The sequence below is a fragment of the Phoxinus phoxinus genome, assembly GCF_949152265.1.
Source record: "Phoxinus phoxinus genome assembly, chromosome: 19".
In the NCBI taxonomy this organism is placed as follows: Eukaryota; Metazoa; Chordata; class Actinopteri; order Cypriniformes; family Leuciscidae; genus Phoxinus; species Phoxinus phoxinus.
The window spans coordinates 16,399,807-16,419,238 of NC_136894.1; the positions used below are offsets into that span (position 1 = coordinate 16,399,807).

General features: G+C 36.8%; 1 protein-coding gene across 1 annotated transcript; it reads right to left on the reverse strand.

Moving 5' to 3' along the window:
• Positions 1–985: 985 nt before the first annotated feature.
• serinc2 (serine incorporator 2) lies at positions 986–19,095 on the reverse strand. The gene is made up of 10 exons (XM_079590166.1): positions 18,975–19,095; positions 18,361–18,522; positions 15,887–16,074; positions 12,173–12,252; positions 11,384–11,521; positions 10,637–10,806; positions 10,352–10,442; positions 4,570–4,720; positions 2,735–2,953; positions 986–1,745 (listed from the first exon to the last, which is right to left on the reverse strand). Exons 1-10 carry the CDS (start codon positions 19,011–19,013, stop codon positions 1,607–1,609), a joined length of 1,377 nt encoding a protein of 458 aa, XP_079446292.1. The 5' UTR covers positions 19,014–19,095; the 3' UTR covers positions 986–1,606.
• Between the last annotated feature and the right edge of the window lie 337 nt (positions 19,096–19,432).

The window sequence follows — 19,432 nt, forward strand, 5'->3', positions numbered from 1 at the left end:
AAATTGGTCTGTTATGTGCATTTGTTATTCAGTGTAGAAAAATCCAAGAAAGAAAAAAACACCCAACCCTCACAATTTGGTTCTCATTAGCAGGGTCGTGTACCATTCAGAATTTCATTGAGAATACCTTTTAGGCCATGTTACATGTATTTACTATAGTATTAACAGTACAATTATTATGCATAATTGTTTGCAACTAACTGTAAACCAAAACCTAATCCTAACCCTATAGTGAGTACATTTTAACACATTACTTGAACACATAATTACACTAAAAAGGACACCTTACAATAAAGTGTAACTCTCCTTTTTATTTTCGTTTCTGAATGTACAGTAAATTGTGGTAGCCAAACAATACATCAACTGAAATTGTGTGAAAAACCAAATATATGTATGCAAGCATGATATTTAAAGAAGCAAAAATGATGAATATGAATTTCACCATTGAAAAAGTGTTAAATGTCTAAGTCTGAAGGTTTATAGGCCTTGGACAGAGAACGTCAGTACAATAGATGTAGTCTATAAAATTACTTTAAATATAAACTACCGGTATTCATTATAAGAATCCACCCTTGAGTCTAAATTATATTCTGGTCTCTAGACATCCATCTGGTCCTTCCTTCATTGCAAGTCTATGGGTTTTGTTTTTTGATTTTGCCCATTTTATCATTTGCTAGATGAAAATTGCAAGTCTGATTGAAAAAAATAATTACAAAATATCTTATATCTGTAACAGTAAAAATCTAGCTCTCTCCTTAAGCTGTTATTAAAACGAGTCCCCCAGTCCTTTTTATTAGTTATTCAGATTTGTTCAAATCCATTACCCTAAACTGTGAGCAATAGTGATGCTTGTTCAATAAGCACTCTCTTCCGGTAGGGGAAGTCTACTTCTATAGGAACAACACTTCCATCTAGAGGGAATAACTTCCTGTATTACAGTAGCAGGCTTTGAATATAATATAATATGGATTGATGAGCCATAACCTCTTGTGTACATTTTCTTTAATAATCAGTTTTATAAGAATGAATGAAGTACAAAAACAGAACTAGAATCTTTTTGGTCAGGAATGTCATCATAAAGCTTTGAAAGTGTAAATGGTTACAGTTCTTTAGAAAAAAAATTAATCAAAATCTTCGTTTTCAACTGAATCTTCATCTTTGATTTGATCAAACGTAGTGCAATTTGTAACAAAATTGGACCCAAGACAGATATAAAGAACAATAAAATATCCAGAAATGGAAGTATAAAAGAATATGTGATGTCAGAATATGTGAATTGAAGTTTACATAAATTTACAAAGAATTCTAGATAATTTTAAAACAGAAAGATTAATACATAAAAGTGCCCTATTTAGTCTTTACCTAGATTGAGGCATCATTTATGACAGGCTTTCTGAGGTGTATTGTGGGTACAGTTGAAAAGGTTTGGTAAAGGTGTATGATTATGTAACAACAAAAATGTAAATGAAAAGTGAAAAGGTTTACAAGTGTGCATAATTCAAGAGCTCAGAACATTTTAAGAAACAAAAACTTCTGTAATGTACTGTCTAAGTGAACTCCGCATAAGGTATATAGTATAAGGCCACTTGTAGAATCGTATGGGCGTTTAGTTGAAGTCTCGGTCGGCCAGGATTACCGGAGCCACAAGAGTCCAGAGGTACAGTGCCAGTCCCAGCCAACTCGAACAGATCTTCACCCACACAGATGGCATAGTGGTTTTCATGGCTGCGTAGTCGGTTTCAGGCCTGAGAAGGAAAGAGAAGAATTTTTTTTTTTTTTAAGGAATAATTATTGCTAAATCCCCAATTTTTTCCACATTAACATGTACACGGAATTCAACTCTAAAATGGCATAATGTAAAGTGGAACAATTTGTTTCCAAAAGAAAATAAAAAAACGATTTATTTTCTCCATAGGATTGAAGACCTGTTTTGAAATGCCTATGGACAAAACGAAAGGGAAAAATACTGGGCGATCACAGTTGTGCTGTTTTAGGATATTCTAGGCATATTCAAATGGTGGACCGCGAGACAATGACAACTGTAGCACCATTTTACAGTTTCTACAGTTGAAAGTGAGCAGCTCATCAAAACAACAGGGTCATCAAAACAACACCACTAATCACTCGGTGAGTTTAACAGTTTTGTAAACGAACATTATTGGCTGTTTTAATGACATTTTCGGACATGACCATTGACTCCAATGTTTAATGGGTCCATGGCCAATTCTATTATAGTCAAAAACTCGAGAGAGGAACCATTGTCCACCACTCTTGTTCATCCAAAACAAACTACAATATAGACTCAAGGTGTTAAATACGGGAATTATCCTTTAAGAACATTTCATAATAAACAATGTTATAATTGGGAAAAATATTTGTAGATGGCAACTTAAACTTTGAAATTTACTAGTCAACTTTGCTCTGCTCATGATAAGGGTGTTTTGATAATGTACATTGTTTGTTTTTAGTAGATGCTTATTTTAAGCAAAATTTAAAAATAATAAGACTAAAAAAAGACCCTGAACCCACATACAATATTTTTTTCCGGTCACATGGTAAAATGTAAAAATAATAATAGCTTGATAAAACACCCGATCTTACCTCTTAATCTTATATATATATGGTATATACACACACACACAATATGTATATTGTCCAGACCTTCGCTGGGAAGGAAATATAGAGACCGGACCTCTTGGAACTTTAACTGAATACCCCTGCTCTAGACACTCACTGATACCAGTTGGTCAAGGTCATCATGATGTAGAGGGAGGCAAGGAAGAGGGAGAAATGGAAAAACGAGTAGCTGTATGTGACGCTGTCCTCTTCGTTATCCACAGCTCGTCTCACGCCATCCTCAGAGACGCCCTCGCTGGCATCAGCGCTCGCCAGCCCCTGACCTTCCTCTGTCTGCATGAGCTTGTTCACCTGGCTGTTGTTTGAGGAACGAATGCTAGAAAAACATGTCAAATGTGGCTTAGTTAGACATTTTACCAAAAAACAACAACAACAACAAAAAACCTTACATTTTAAATATATTTGATAGATATACTGAACATTTACGATATACTGAATAATATGAAATGCTGCCATTCAAAAGTTTAGGGTCAGAAAGATATACTTTTATTCAGCTAGGATGTATTAAATTGATCAAAAGTAGTGAAGACAGTAAAGATACTTATAACGTTACAAAATATTTCTATTTTAAATAAATACTGTTGTTTTGAACTTTCCATTCCTGAAAATCGAATCCTCAAAAAAATTATCAAGGATTCCACAAAAATATTAAGCAGCACATTTGTTGTCAACATTGATACATTGCACCAAATCAACAGAGTTCAATGATTTCTTAAGTATCATGTGACTTTAGTATCATGGAGTAATGGCTGCTGAAAATTCAGGCATAAACTACATTTTATATTATATTAAAACAGAAAACAGTTACTTTAAATTAAATAATATTTCACAATAATGTTGGTCAAATAAATGCAGCCTAGTTGAGCATAAGAGACTTTTTTCAAAAACATTTAAAAATCTTAAGTAGTTTAGTCCAGAATGAAAATTTCCTGATTATTTACTCACCCCCATGTCTTCCAAGATGTTCATGTCTTTCTTCAGTCGAAAAGAAATTAAGGTTTTTGAGGAAAACATTCCAGGATTTTCTCTATATAGTGGACTTCAACAGGAACCAAGGTCCAAATTGCACTTTCAATGCAGCTTTAAAGGCTCGACACGATCCCAGCAGAGGAGTAAGGGTTTCTGTCATTTTCTTCGATCAGTCATACTTTTTAACCACAAACGCTCGTCTTGCACTAGCTCTGCAATGAGCATCCATGACTTCACACATTGCGTAATCACGTTGGAAAGGTCACGCATGTACCAGAAGTACTGACCCAGTTTTAAAAAAGCAAACGTGCAAAGACTAGGTCAAATGCCCTTTGCAAAAAAAGGTAAAACAACGATGTTAAACGATTTTGAAGTTGGAGAAAATTTAAATGTTTTTAGCCTATGTTACCTTTGGACCTTCAACCCATTGGTCCCCATTGAAGTCCACTATATGGAGAAAACTCCTGGAATGTCTTCCTCAAAAACCTTAATTTATTTTTGACTGAAGAAAGAAAGACATGAACATCTTGGATGACATGGGGTTTAGGAAATTATCAGGAAATTTTAATTCTAGATTTCACTAATCCTTTAATGACCCCAAACGTTACACAGGAATGTAAAATAAACAAATATCATGAATATAGCAATGATTTCAATGTGCTTTTCATTTGGACATTGCATTTCCTACAAACCCTGTCAGTAGACAAGTAATGAGCATGAGGGCATTAAGATAAAGATGTCTTTTCATGTTTGATTATAATTTATTTTTCATGATTTTAAAGCCATTTCAAAGCGAATTCTACAATACATATATTTATTTGAATACAATCAAAAGGTTAAAAAAATATTGAAATATTTTATATTAGATGTACTGCTCAGCATCACTGGTTTTCATTTAACTTATGATATTAAATAGTCCTTGTCTGTTGCTAGCAGTGGTAAGGATGATGGTTAGAAGCTCACCTGGCATACAGTGTGCAGAGGAGGAAGATGACCAAACCCACAACGCTCTGAGCGTCCCACCACTGTGTATGGATACCGGGGGCACTGGTGGGAGTGGGTGCTGTTGGCCCACCATTGACTATACCCAACAGACTGGGGTTGCAATTACGATCTGTGCACAGAGAGGAAAAGAGACGTGTCATACATGTTTATTTATGAGGAAACAACAGCATACAGTAATACTCTAAAATAGATACAGATTCTGTTATTAATTTTACACATGCTATCTGGGCTATAATGCAATAATTCTGAGTTAATGATTGAGGGACAACAATTGGGACAATTTTCATACTGTGTGCTCCACTCCTTTAAAGTTTAATTGCATTAAATCCTGTTACATTTGGCCTGGAGGTTTCTGAGGTATGTCATTTTTTCCATTCAAGCAGCTCCATGCGTTTATGTCTTATTTCCCAGCATCCACTCATGTAAACAAACAACTGGTGTCTGGAATTTTCCAATGTCTTTCCCATAATTCCTTTGTTCTGGTATAGCTTTTATAAGCATGTGATTTCTATCTTTGGTAATGGAATCATGTAGTGTGAAAAAACGATTATTAAGAGACCATCAGACAATGATATAAACTACTGGTCAAAGGTTTGAGGCGAGTAACTTTTTATTTATTGTTTAAAATTATTGCTTTCATTCAGCAAGGAAGCATTTATTAGATGAAAACTGTTATCATGTTACAATAGATTTCTATTTTTTAACTTTAAGAAACAAGGAATCCTAAAAAAGTATGTATTACAGTTTACAGCCAATTAGAATGATTTCTGAAGGATCATGGGAAATGTACGACTGGAGTAATGATGCTGAAAAATCAACTTTGTCTTCACAAGGATACATAATAATTTAAAAAATATATAAAAATAGAATACTTTAAAATAATACTTTTTTTACTGTATTTTTTGATCAAATAAATGCAGCCTTGCTGATTAAGAGACTTCTCTCAAAAAAATTCTTACCAATCCCAAACTTTTGAATGGAAATGTACATAAAATTAGTTTCTGCAAACACTGAAATAGGTGTTGTGAGAAATAATTGTCTCTGATATGGCACATTAGAGTCTCTCTCTTTGCTTTTCATTAATTTTTCACATTTGTAAAGAGAGGGTGTGTGGTTAAAGTTAACAGGAGGTGTAAATTTGCAAAACAGCAGAAATATATTACGAAAATATATACAAAATATATTCGACAAGTGAGTTGTCTGCTTCCCTCTCCCACATTGCTTCCTGTCCACTCTATCCGTTTAAAAGTCATGGACAGATTACTATTTCCGGGGCCAAGCCTTCACTCGTTTCAAGTGAGATTCAGCTGTTTATTAGAACCGTTTATTCTTATTACACATTTAAAGGGGTCATGACATGGTTTTTTTTATTTTATTATTATGTTCCCTTAGGTGCAATTATAGTATTACTATAGTTTTTTTTACAAAAAACTTTTAAAATGTAGTGATTTATGACCTTTTCCCACCCTGTTTCTCATCCTCTGGTTCAAACAGTCTGTTTTGGGGGTGTTTCCCCTTTAAGAGTTCAGTGTTAACGCCCACTGTTATGATTGGCTAACGTCAGTGCCTATGCATCAATTATTAACACCCCCAGCCAGAACATTTGCGGATTCGGCGCAACTGTTTAATAGCGGGTGATGCATGCGAAGCGATGGCTCTTGCAATGATAAAACCTTATTATGTTTGAGCCGGAATCAGATGAGGAATCACCACAAAATGAAGCATCACCCCAACAACGAAGACTGGATCAGCCCGTATCCACATGGAAAGTGAAACTATTTTGAATTAATAAAAAAAAATTAAACCGAGACACTTGAAAACGGATTATTGTTGCATAATTATCCTATAGCTGCTAGCTTAATTTGCTAACAGTTTAACATTATTTAACTAATTCCAATGAAATGATAGGGTGTACCACGGACAAAAATGCATGCACAGACAGGCCATCTTTGAAGACGCAGCATTGATAAAGGCAACATTTTTGATTTTCTATCACATGTAGGCCTACTAGAAAGGCGACATATTTTCAAGATTCTCTTATACAAATGTGTTTATATTAGCCATGGTAAAAAGTAAGTTTGCGTCGTCGTTATTGAGCCCAGAAGAGTCGGCACGGACTTATCTATGAGCAACAGTTTTCTGGCAAAGCCAAGCATCATATTGGGATTTTTTCCTCAAAACAGTCATCCTTAAATGAACACTGCCGTGACTGAGACGTCCGCAAAAAATAAAGTGCATCCATTTTTCCCTGACGACTGGATCTTTCAGCGTATTTAAAAAGTAGTTTAAAGTTTTAAATACATTACTTACAGTTTGCGTCGTCGATGTTGAGCCCAGAATAGTCGGCACAGACTTATCTTTGAGCAACAGTTTTCTGGCAAAGCTCAAAACAGTCATCCACAAACGCTTAAACTAACACTGCCGTGACTGAGACGTCCGCAAAAAATAAAGTGCATCCATTTTTCCCTGACGACTGGATCTTTCGCAGCGTATTCAAAGATGTTGTTTGTCCACAGCCAGGAACAGCACATCTGCGGCATCGTAATTTCCCTGTACACAGACCCACTCGCTGTCCGTCGACTGAACACTTGTGAGGCGCGCGGCGATACGAAATGAGCGTAGTTGTCTTGCGCTTTAAGCGTAGTTGTCTTGTGCTGGAGGCGGTCATATGCAAACGCTGGTACGTCACTTCGTACCGTGACGTCACTTCTTACCATGGATCCAGAACGAGCTGTATTTAGAGCTTGATTAAATAAATGATTCGTTTATAATGGGGAGGACGTCTTAAGCTATGAAACTTGCAGGACGTTTTAATGGTACAAAGACCTCTTATATACCAAAAGATCAAGGTAAATTTGGTTTCTCATGTCATGACCCCTTTAAGGTAAGCTAATATAAACTCACAGTGAACATTACAGCCTCTGGAGTCATGGCAACCCAGACACCAATCATTTCAACAATACATAAAATATGAATCACTGCTTGGCCATCTGGTATTTCAGAATGGAGATAAAAGTTTAGGAACATGATTTTTCGGTAGTTTACAGCACAGCGTGAGAGTATATTACCACCATATGTTGTTTGGTTTTGGCATCTGATAGAGCGTTTGAACCTGGAAACGGTGACATGTGACGTCAGACTTAAGTTCAAGTATTTTTATTGTAATTACTCTCCCTGCGGGGAATGGCAGTGGTCAGCCAGCGCTGTTAAGTAACCTGATCGCCTGGGGGGAAAAGCTGTTCTTCAATCTCGTGGTCCTTGCTTGGATACTTCTGAATCTTCTTCCAGATGGCAGTGGGCAGAACAATCCAGCAGAGGGATGGGTACAGTCCTTCACAATTCTGGTTGCTCTCTTAATGCACCAGACTTTGTATATGTCCTCCATAGATGGAAGTCTGGACACAATGATGTTATAGGAAGACTTTATAGCGGCAGAACAGCTGCCAAACCAGACTGTGATGTTATTGGTCAATATGCTCTCCACTACACATCTGTAAAAGTTTATGTCAGTAAAAAAATGATCTTACTCGTGCCAGCTTTTTTAAGCCTTTTCGGGAAGTGTAGGCGTTGTTCTGGTTCCAGGAGAAATCGTTATGTGAACCCCCAGGAACTTTCCAACGCCACTCCGTTAATGAGCAGTTGAGGGTAAATCGCAGATTTCCTGAAGTCTACAATCACTTCTTTCATCTTGTTGAAGTTAAGAGACAGATTTTTGTCTGTGCACCACAGCTCAATGTCTCTTACCTCCTCTCTGTAGTCTCGTCTCGTTATGTGAGATTAGGCCCACCACTGTTGTATCGTCAGCAAACTTGATGATGTGATTGCAGACTGCAATACAGTCATGGGTGAGTAGTGTGAACAGTAATGGGCTGGGAACAAACTCAACACAGCCCTGAAGGTATCCGGTGTTCAGAGTGAGAGAGAGTGATGTATTCTCGTGGATCCTTACTACCCGAGTTCTGTTAAAGTGAGGAAGTCCAGAACCCAGTTGCAGAGTGTGGCGTTAAGTCAGAGTGTGAAGAGTTTACTAATGAGTGTCTGTGACAGATTAGTATCAAATGCTGAACTGAAATCAATGAAAAACATTCTGACATGTGTGTTCCAGATGTGAAAGAGCCAGGTGGGTGATACATGATATGGCATTTGCAGTACAGTGATTGTGTTAAGCAAACTGTAAGGGGTCCAGTGTGGGTGGGATGATGGTCTTGAATGCAAGTCGAGGCACCATTCGAGGCACTTCATGATGATTGACGTGAGTGCCACAGGCCGATAGTCATTGAGGCAGGTTATTGTTGATTTTTTTTTTGGTACAGGAATGAAGATGGAAGTTGAGGCATGCTGGAACCACAGACTGTGCTAGCGAGATGTTAAAGATGTCTGTAAAGACATCTGTCAGCCGGTGCGAGCGTTCTTTCAGCACCTGTCCAGGAATCCCATCTGGGCCAGTAGCCTTGCGTTGGTTCACACTCTGTAGAGTCCTTTTACCTCAGTTGTTGTAAGGGACAGCACCTGCTGTTGGATTCCTCAAAACGAGCAAAAATAATTGTTCAATGCATGAGGCAAAAGGGATCATTAACAGAAGCATTGTTGTAGTTTTTGCTCTTGTAGCCAGTAAGGTCCTTTAGCCCTTTCTACATTCGCCGGGGGTCATTAGTCTCAGGTGTTCCTGGATCCTGTGGGAGTATGTGGCCTGGGCTCTTTTTATTCCAGCAGTGAGGTTGTTTCTTGCTTCCTTCAATACTGCTTTGTCACCTTTCCTGAAAGCAGCATCTCATAGTTTGAGGAGGGAACAGACATCTGCATGAAACCAAGGTTTCTGGTTTGGGGGATCTGTTATTTTCCTGGAGGGAGCAACATCGTCTACACATTTGTTGATGTAACATGTAACAGATGGAGCATATTCTTCAATATCTTATCACACCATCAGATCTGGCAGCCTCTTTGAACACATACCAATTGGTGCAAAAAAAAAAAAAAAAAAGTCCTCCAGTGCTGATATGGCTCTCTCTGGACATCTTCTGATGACTTTGGAAACAGGTTTCTCCTGTTTCTGAAGTGGTTGATAAGAGGGCACTAGCATAGCAGAAGAACGGTCAGAACTACCCAGGTGGGGGCGGGGGAAGGCTCTGTAAGCACCCTGTGCATTTTTGTACACATGGTCTAAAATGTTGTCCACCCTCGTGGGAACAGTAACATGCTGATAAAATGTAGGTAGGACTTTCTTGAGGTTGGTTTGGTTAAAGTCATCTACTGTCATAAAAAAAACCTTGGGGTGTTTTGTGAATAACCTTCTGACCGAGTCAGAGTTAAACAGATATTGTACTATCCAAATAAAGGTAAAAAACAAAACAAAAAATGTGGATAGATGCTGAACATCACAGCTACCGTTTTTAAACAATATTTATTTTTAACTTATGTAACCACCATAGATCGTTGTTCTAGAACGCTTAAACAAAACCTGATAAATCAAACCAAATTTTTTGTATCTGATTTACTCTGATTTCACTTTTTTTTTTAATGTAAATCACCTTAATGTCAAATTCTTAATTTATCAACTTTTTATTGTACATGTAAACACCAGACAGTGTTTTTCTAAAACTTTCTCTTAAAGAGAAGGGTCAACATACAGTAGGAACCAAATTAGTAATTCAGTCCAAACATCTATTAAAATCAACTAAAGTGAAACAGCATTAAAGAAGTTAATGTTGGTATGGACATGTGATCTGGTTGTGAGACTTACTGGGGTTGTTGCTCATAGCAGACCATGTGAGATACATGGTGTAGAGAGAGATGATAGATGGCTGGAGCAGACCAGAACTCGGCTGAGATTCCTGTAACACATATACAATGCAAATGTTCACATTTTGATTCTACACACTCCCACAAAACCCAAAACACCCCAAAGCAGAACAGAACAGCTTTAGCCTTTTGAGCGTAGTCTTAGAGCTGCATAAGAGTGATTAAGATAGAGAGAGAGACAAGAAAACAAATGAGCACAAATGGATCAAATGAGTGTGGGAATGACCTGCACTTTTGGAAGGATGGCCACCACAGACACAATGATACAAAAGATGAGGTTGAGGCTGATGAAGACTTTGTGCTCTGTGCAGTCATCTGGCTGGGTGTAGAACACATAGAACAAAACCACAGCAGCGAAGGCACAGATATAGTGCACCAATGTGAAAGAGAGCAGAGCTGTGGAGAAAACACACATCTGTCAATATGTATCTGTCAATAATCACATTTCGGGGGTTCTCCGAAGCGGAAGTCGTCATAGTTGGCTAAACTTCAATAGTGGTGAACGGAAACTACAACAAATATAATTTTTGCATTCTCATTTACTAGCAAAAGGCAAACGATGATTCCATTTCCATGACTTTACAAAAGAGGAAAGAAAAAAAAAAATAGTGAGACTTATTACATTGGCTTTAATAAAGATAATTTATTCACTATCTCAGCCGTTGTATTATAAACACTCATGTCACAGCGTTAACTAGTTATCTGCAATTTAATGCCAAAGTAATAACACACTATAGTGCTATAAAACACATCAAATGAAAAATTTAAATAAAAAAATAAAATATAAATTCCTAGATTTACGATGTTAGCAACTGTGGAATTGCATCATCATAGTCTGTAAAAAGTCCATTGCTTCTCAATATATTGAGAATATATTTTAATGCTTGTGACCCTTTCACTTGCTTTCAGCTTTTACCTTCATTAAAAGCTTTTTTAAAGCTTAGTCATGCAGAAACAATGTTGCTGAACATACCTGCATACCAGCATTTACGGTTCCCGTCCTCTGCGTTCTCCACCCACTTTTGGGTCCAGGTGTGAGCAAAATCCACCAGCAGAATGAGCTGAATCACAATGAAGATGAAGGACCCAACCACACCAAAGTAGTACCACACTGCAATGGACAAAATGTAGGTTTTACATTCATTCCTTTTGACCCAATGAACTGGCATGACTTTACCAGCTCCCCATGCCACCTTGAAGTGACTTATTTTATAGAGACTGCACTCACAAAGAGGAATTCTTTTTTTAAATAAATTATTTACAGCTAAGCATAACTAGAAGACTTTTTAAATGAATTAAGAAATCAAATTGTTCTTGGTCTTTTGACCTATAAGAGATCATTGTACTAAAAATATATCCTGTAAGTTTCAGAAATCAAAACGTCCTTGTTAGTCCAAAAACAGCTTTTATTGAAACCAAGCCAAAACGACTAGTTTTGAATTTTGTAACATTATAACATTATAAAGTGCAACGACCGACTGACCCTGTAGAAGATCAACGCCTACTTCTATATTATTGCCTCTTTAGCCCCGCCCACCAATTCACGCATGGTTTCTATGAGTACTGAAAAAAACCTACGTAGCTGTGAATGACAGTAAAGAGTCGCACAAAGATCACACTGGCCATTTACCAATGAGTGGAAAAATATTTGTGAAAATTACCATAACAAAAAATATTTTAAAAACAGCAACAACCTTTTTATTTTTATTTTTTGTAATTACTAAACTATAGTCTTTATTTTCTTAGTTATCAGCTTACTTACCTGTGTTGAATGCTCCATCTGGAATGAAGAAAGCTCCCACAGTAAGAGCGACCAGAATCAAGAACTTGAAGAACCAGAAACTGAAAGAAAGTCACATTGGCATGAGTCATTATGTAAGGCTTCCTAGACATAAACTATTGTGCAAAAAGGAATTTCAAATATAAAAAAAATAAATAAAATAAAAACCTTTCAAACGTAGAGGGCAACACGAGATAGATTTTATTTTTAGATTGATCATATTGGTAACACTTTAATTGAAAAGGTGTGCATAAGAATGACATGACACCTTCATAATCATGACATGACACATGTAATGAATATGAAGGAGGTTTTATACATGTTTATGACAACTGTCATTTAGTGTCATTCACTCAATTATGACATTTTTAATGCAAATATGACATTATTTGAGATGTCTTTGTTATGACAACTTGACATAAACCAATACATCATAACCTGTCCGTGTCTTGTTGGTAATGACAACTTGACATTACCAAGACAACATATATTGTCATAAACATGACATAGCAGATTAATTATCAAACTGAAGAAACCACTTAGCTTTATGGGTTAACATTACGTTAAACTGTCATGTGGTTGGTTTTGACATTGGCTGTCATGAGGCCATTATAACTGTGTCATGAATATTTTTCTTGACCTCAACTACAGTGGAACAAATTTAATTTGTCATTAAAATGTTATAATGGCCTCATGACAGCCAATGGCAAAACCAACCACCTGACAAATTTAATGTAATGTTAACCCATTAAGTTAAGTTTCTTAAGTTTGATAATTAATCTGCTATGTCATGTGTATGACATATTTCTGACAGGTTGTGTGTCTTAGTAATGTCAAGTTGTCATGACAAAGACACTGACAGGTTATGCTGTATTGGTTTATGTCAATGTGTCATAAGTCAAGTCAAGTCAAGAATATTTATATAGCGCTTTTCACAATACAGATTGTATCAAAGCAGCTTCACAGTATTAAATTAAAATAATAATAAAACGTCCATGTTTGGTAATGCTAATCAATAGTAATATTGATTGATTCATTAAATTGAATATCCCCAACTGAGCAAGCCAAAGGCAACAGTGGCAAGGAAACGAAAAACTCCATCAGGTGACCTAATGGAGAAAAAAAACCTTGGGAGAACCCAGGCTCAGTCGGGGGCCAGTTCTCCTCTGGCGGTTATGAACTAGAGGCCGGATTTAACTGTAAGATTAAAACATTTATATGAATGCCTGGTTAAAGAGATGCGTCTTTAATCTAGTTTTGAACTGGGAGAGCGAGTCTGAGCAACGAACAGTATCAAGAAGGCTATTCCATAGTTTTGGAGCTAAATGTGAGAATGCTCTCCCTCCTTTGGTGGACTTAGATATCCTAGGTATAACCAAAAGCCTCGAATTTAGCGATCTTAAAGAGCGCGATGGATTATAGGGCGATAGAAGATCCGTTAAATAAACTGGAGCTAAGCCGTTTAGGGCTTTATAAGTCAGTAACAATACCTTATAATTAATACGGAACTTTATAGGTAACCAGTGTAGAGATGATAAGATCGGTGTTATATGATCATATTTTCTTGATCTGGTAAGAACTCTAGCGGCTGAATTTTGGACTAACTGTAGCTTGTTTATTGAGGATGCAGGACAACCAGCTAATAGAGCATTACAGTAATCTAGTCTCGAGGTCATGAATGCATGAACTAACTTTTCTGCATCAGAAACTGATAGCATATTACGTAGCTTAGCAATGTTTCTAAGGTGGAAAAATGCCGTTTTTGTAACATATGAAATATGATTTTTAAAAGACAGGTCGCAGTCTAGTATGACACCCAGGTCTTTTACTGTAGAGGATAAAGTAGCAGGACATCCTACTATGTTAAAGTTGTAGTGTGAGAGGTTTTGTGGGCGGTTTTTTGAACCGATGAGTAGTACCTCCGTCTTGTCTGGATTTAATAGAAGAAAATTACGCGTCATCCAATCTTTTATATCTTTAACACACTCTGTCAATTTTGATAATTTAGCGTTTTCATCCGGCCGTGATGAAATATATAATTGAGTGTCATCAGCATAACAATGGAAACTAATTCCATGTTTCCTTATAATATTTCCAAGTGGCAGCATATATATTGAGAATAATAGAGGGCCTAGCACAGATCCCTGCGGCACTCCATAGTTTACTGAAGTTATGATCGATTTTTTTCCATTTAAATAGACAAAATGGTAGCGGTCAGATAAGTATGATCTAAACCAGCTTAATGCTTGTCCTTGAACGCCAGTATAATTTTGTAGTCGATCTAAGAGTATTGTGTGATCTATAGTATCGAACGCAGCACTAAGATCAAGTAAAACTAGTATTGAGATACAGCCTTGGTCCGAAGCTAAAAGTAAATCATTAGTGATTTTAACGAGCGCAGTTTCAGTGCTATGGTGCGGCCTGAATCCAGACTGAAACTTTTCATAGATGTCATTTTCTTGCAAAAAAGAGCTCAGTTGAGCGGACACAACTTTTTCTAATATTTTAGACATAAATGGAAGATTTGAAATGGGTCTATAATTTGCTAGATTATGTGGGTCTAATTGTGGTTTCTTAATGAGTGGTTTTATAACTGCCAGTTTAAATGTTTTTGGAACATGACCTAAAGATAGAGACGAGTTAATAATATTGACTTATCTTCCACTACAGGTAACACTTCTTTCAGTAGTTTAGTTGGTATAGGATCTAATAAGCACGTTGTTGTTTTAGATGAAGTGATAAGTTTATTTAACTCTTTTTGTTCTATAGTTGTAAAGCACTGTAATTGTTCTTGCGGGGTGATAATTGAGGCTGATTTATAAGGCGCGATTGAAGATTGAATGTTTACAATTGTGGTTCTGATGCTTTCTATTTTCTCAGTGAAGAAGTTCATGAAATCATTACTGCTAAACTGTAACGGGATATTTTGGTCAGGTGACGTTTGTTTATTTATTAGTCTAGCCACGGTGGTAAATAAAAATTTTGGATTATTTTGGTTGTTTTCTATTAGTTTGCGGAGATGCTCAGCCCTTGCCGCTTTTAGGGCCTTTTTATAACGTGACATACTGTCTTTCCACGCGATTCTAAAGACCTCTAAATTAGTTTGTTTCCATTTACGCTCTAATTTACGGGTTTCTCTCTTTAGAACATGCGTAGTATTGTTGTACCATGGTGCTTTACTTTTCTCTCTGACCTTTTTTAATCTAATGGGTGCAACAATATCCAATGTTCTAGAGAGAATGGTGCTCATAGTGCTAGTTACTTCCTCTAATTCATCTGTTTGTTTGGGTTCAGGCAGTAACTGAGACAAATCAGATAAGCAATTTGAGAAATTATCTATGGTGGATGGAAGGATTGTTCTGCCTGGTCGGTAACGCGGCGCAGTATGACATAGTACTGTAGTCCGTAATATACAAGTTACCAGGAAGTGGTCACTGACACCATAACAAAGAAATCTCAAACAATGTCATATTTGCATTAAAAATGTCATAATTGAGCAAATGACACTTAATGACAGTTGTCATGAACATGTATAAAACCTCCTTCATATTAATTACATGCGTCATGTCATGATTATCAAGGTGTCATGTCAGTCTTATGAACACCCCTTCAAGTAAAGTGTTACCAAAATGGTAATGGGTAAATTAGTACAGATTTTATGAATGCCAGCTGGAACAGCAAACAGTAAAAATATACCCGTTTTGAATTGAAGCTCGTGGATCCTTGCTGCTTCTCACACGGATCATGATGATGGAGAAGAGGAAGAAGAAACAGGCCATGGCAAAGCACATCCTGTAGACCGACTTATAGCCAACAATGATCTCACAGTTCACCTTCCCTTCAATCCATGGTAAAGAAGAGCCTCCTTCACAAAAACCAGGAATCTGTTGATAAATTCACAAAATAAAAAAAGTTTTACACCGTGATCAAAAAATGTATTTTAATCACATCCTGAATGTGTTTTTAAAATCTTACTAACATAACATGGGTGTTTATATACATCCTCAAAAAAAAGTAATATCAAAAGTTAATGACCAGAACAGAACATTTTACATTTAAGATAATGAATAATGTACAACCCACAAAATTGTATAAAGTAGGCTAATACTGCAAACAGAATGTCTCAGCTGCCTCTCGTAAGCTTGCTGTGTTTTCAGAAAGCTACACAAATGAGAGAAGGCAAAAAAAGAAGGCTTTTTTTTTTATATATGATTAACTTCATTTTAATAAACTGGTCCGGATGGGCTTGAGAATAGGTATATTAAAATTGCTGCTCATGTATTGATATTTCCACTTGCGGACCTATTTAATCTGTCTTTGACTACTTCCGCTGTTCCCGCCACATGGAAATGTGCAAAAGTTACCCCTCTCTGGTGATGCTTCTATTATGAATAATCATCGCCCTATCTCTATTATCTGTAACATTGCCAAAATATTTGAGAATTTTTTTTAATCAATTATCAAAATTCATTATTCAGAATATCTGATCCCCATTTCAATCTGGCTTTAGGCCTAATTTTTCAACCACCACAGCTTTATTGAAGTTCACCAATGACATTTTATCCGCCTGTGATAAGGGACAGCTAACTGGTGCTATTTTTATTGACCTTTCTAAAGCCTTTGATATGGTGGATCATTACATTCTTCTTGACAAGCTTTATGCAATAGGTTTGAATCAAAGTGCTCTATTATGGTTTAATTCTTATCTTCATAATAGAAGGCATTTTGGTGCTTTTAAAGGTTCACTGTCTGATTATTTATTGGTTGATAAGGGGGTTCCTCAAGGTTCCACTCTAGGACCCCTTTTGTTCTCAAATTTCATTAATGATGTATCGCACATTTGCTCCATCGGTAAGATTCATCTTTATGCTGATGATACCGTCATTTACACTGCTGACCCTGATATTCACTGTATCCAGAACAGGTTACAAGCTGACTTTTATGACTCAAAAATGGCTTCACAGTAACAACTTAGTGTTGAATATGAAAAAGTCCAATTGTATGTTGTTTGGGACGTGGCACAGACAACCTTGTGCTCTTAACTTGCGACTTTTAAAGATTTTAAAGATGGGTCCTCCATGGTGAAATTTGATACCTTGATACCTTGGTTTGTGGATTGATTCTGAGCTTACCTTTAATCCTCACATTGATTATATCACAAAAATAATATTTGGCTGTCTCAGTACACTCTATAGATATGTTAATTGTTTCACATTAGAAGTCAGGAAAAGGTTAATTTCTCAGTTGATATATTGCCCATTATTGACTACGCTGATATCATCTACATGAACACTAGTGACACTGTTCTTAAGCCACTTAATGTTGTTTTTAACTCTCTGTGTAGATTTGTTCTGAGGTGTCCTTTTGAAACTCATCATTGTGTAATGTCATCATCATCAGTCGAGCTGGGCAAGAGGTCGACAAGAGGTTTCCCTCCTTTCGGTTTCTTTTGCCTAGGCGCGGTAAAAAGACAGTTCCATTGTTTCCGGTTCTTTGCTAACTCGCTGATTTCCTTTTCGCTGAGAGTGATCATGCTTTTGTCGATGATGTGGCGTGATATTTGTTCGTACCGTACCGATAACAACGTACCGCGTGTAATGTATGCATCACTAAATTGGCTTCAGCTTAATTCAAGAAGAGACTTCCATTGGTACCTATTTATTTTCAATTGTGCCTACTTCACTGTCCTCCATATCTAAAATAATTCTTGGTTCCTTGTACTATGTATCCACTTAGAGATATGCAATATCTCGTCGTTACTGTACCAGGAATCTTTTCAGCTGCTGGACATAAAGCTTTTCATTATAAAGGTACTAGCGATTAAAAAAATCTCCCTCTTTCCTTGAGATCCATCTCATCTTTTTGCAGATTTAGGTTATCTATATTTAAATATCTTAACAATGTGTGTGTTACTGATGTTGGACTGAATAGTATTGCTTGTAATTGTCTTTTGTTTCATGTAATTGTCTAAGTGACTTACCTCCTGTGGATTCGACCTCTGTCCTTCTTATGTGGCAACCTTTTCACATTGAATTTTTTATGTATTATGGGTTCCAATTCAGAATTTGTCCTGATCAGGACAAATTCAAACTTGGATCCTCATGAGCAGCACACCAGCTATGCTGTGAGCCCATGCACTACCTGTAGAACGACACCAGCAGTCTGTGTACCTTCTTTAGCTGTGTCTCCATGCCTGGTAGGATCATGATGATGGACACTATAGTGCCCAGCAGCAGAAAAAAGGAGAAGGCCAGGCGGGTCACAGTGGAGTTGTATGTAGAAGGGCAACATCCTGATAAAAGACATGGCGCAGAGCCGCACAGACAGGACGCCTACAGGACAAGAACACTCAATCAACACAGCAAATACACAAATTTCCCTGTCATACAGGGGGAACAATCTACTATACATCAACTATATAAGTAGCTTGGGTCTGTATGTTAAACATATGACTGTACTGGTAAAATGAAAATGTTAAGTCTGAAAAGGAAAGTGTAAAATCAAATGTGGGCGCAAAACTCGTGAGGAAAAGTTAAACATGGTTTATAAAGTTTTGAGATAACAAAGAAATGGCTATACAGTCATTTATTTACGTTTTCTCAAAACGTTATAGTTTATACGTAACGTAAGTTAAACAAAACAAGGAAACAGCCTTTAAATCTGACAGTTTCAAGTGTTTTTTTGGGAAAATGCGTTGCTGTCTTTCTAACCTGTTGAAGTTTGACAACATAAAGTGAGAAAAAAAAGTAGGCTAACCCATTTTAAAACAATATTTTGGACTTACGCAGCTCGCCAGCGAACACAAGGCCATACACGCACCCATGATGACGGAGAAAACACCAAGAGACTAACGCAAAAACACGGAAGTTAATCTTTCCTCCTCATTCTGGTTACTTGTAAATAACTTGAAACGTGAGCAATGATTGGCTGGGAGACACATCGCAAAACAATTGGGCCAATCAGACGAAAGTACAGAAAAAGCGCTGAAGTAACAAACCAATCAGATGTAACTAAGCGTATGTGCGCATAGCGGTGGTTTAATTTTGCAAAGACCCTTTACTTTGCATGCGTCTGATTTCTGATATCCACATTTCAGTTTATAGAATTGCATTACATATTTATGTTTTGATTGAATCAACCTATGAGATCATTCAAAGTCTATGTCTTACGATGCACTCTAGATGGCGCAAAATCCCATAATATGGATTGTGATGCAAAGGTTTTGTGATAGCAATATATTGG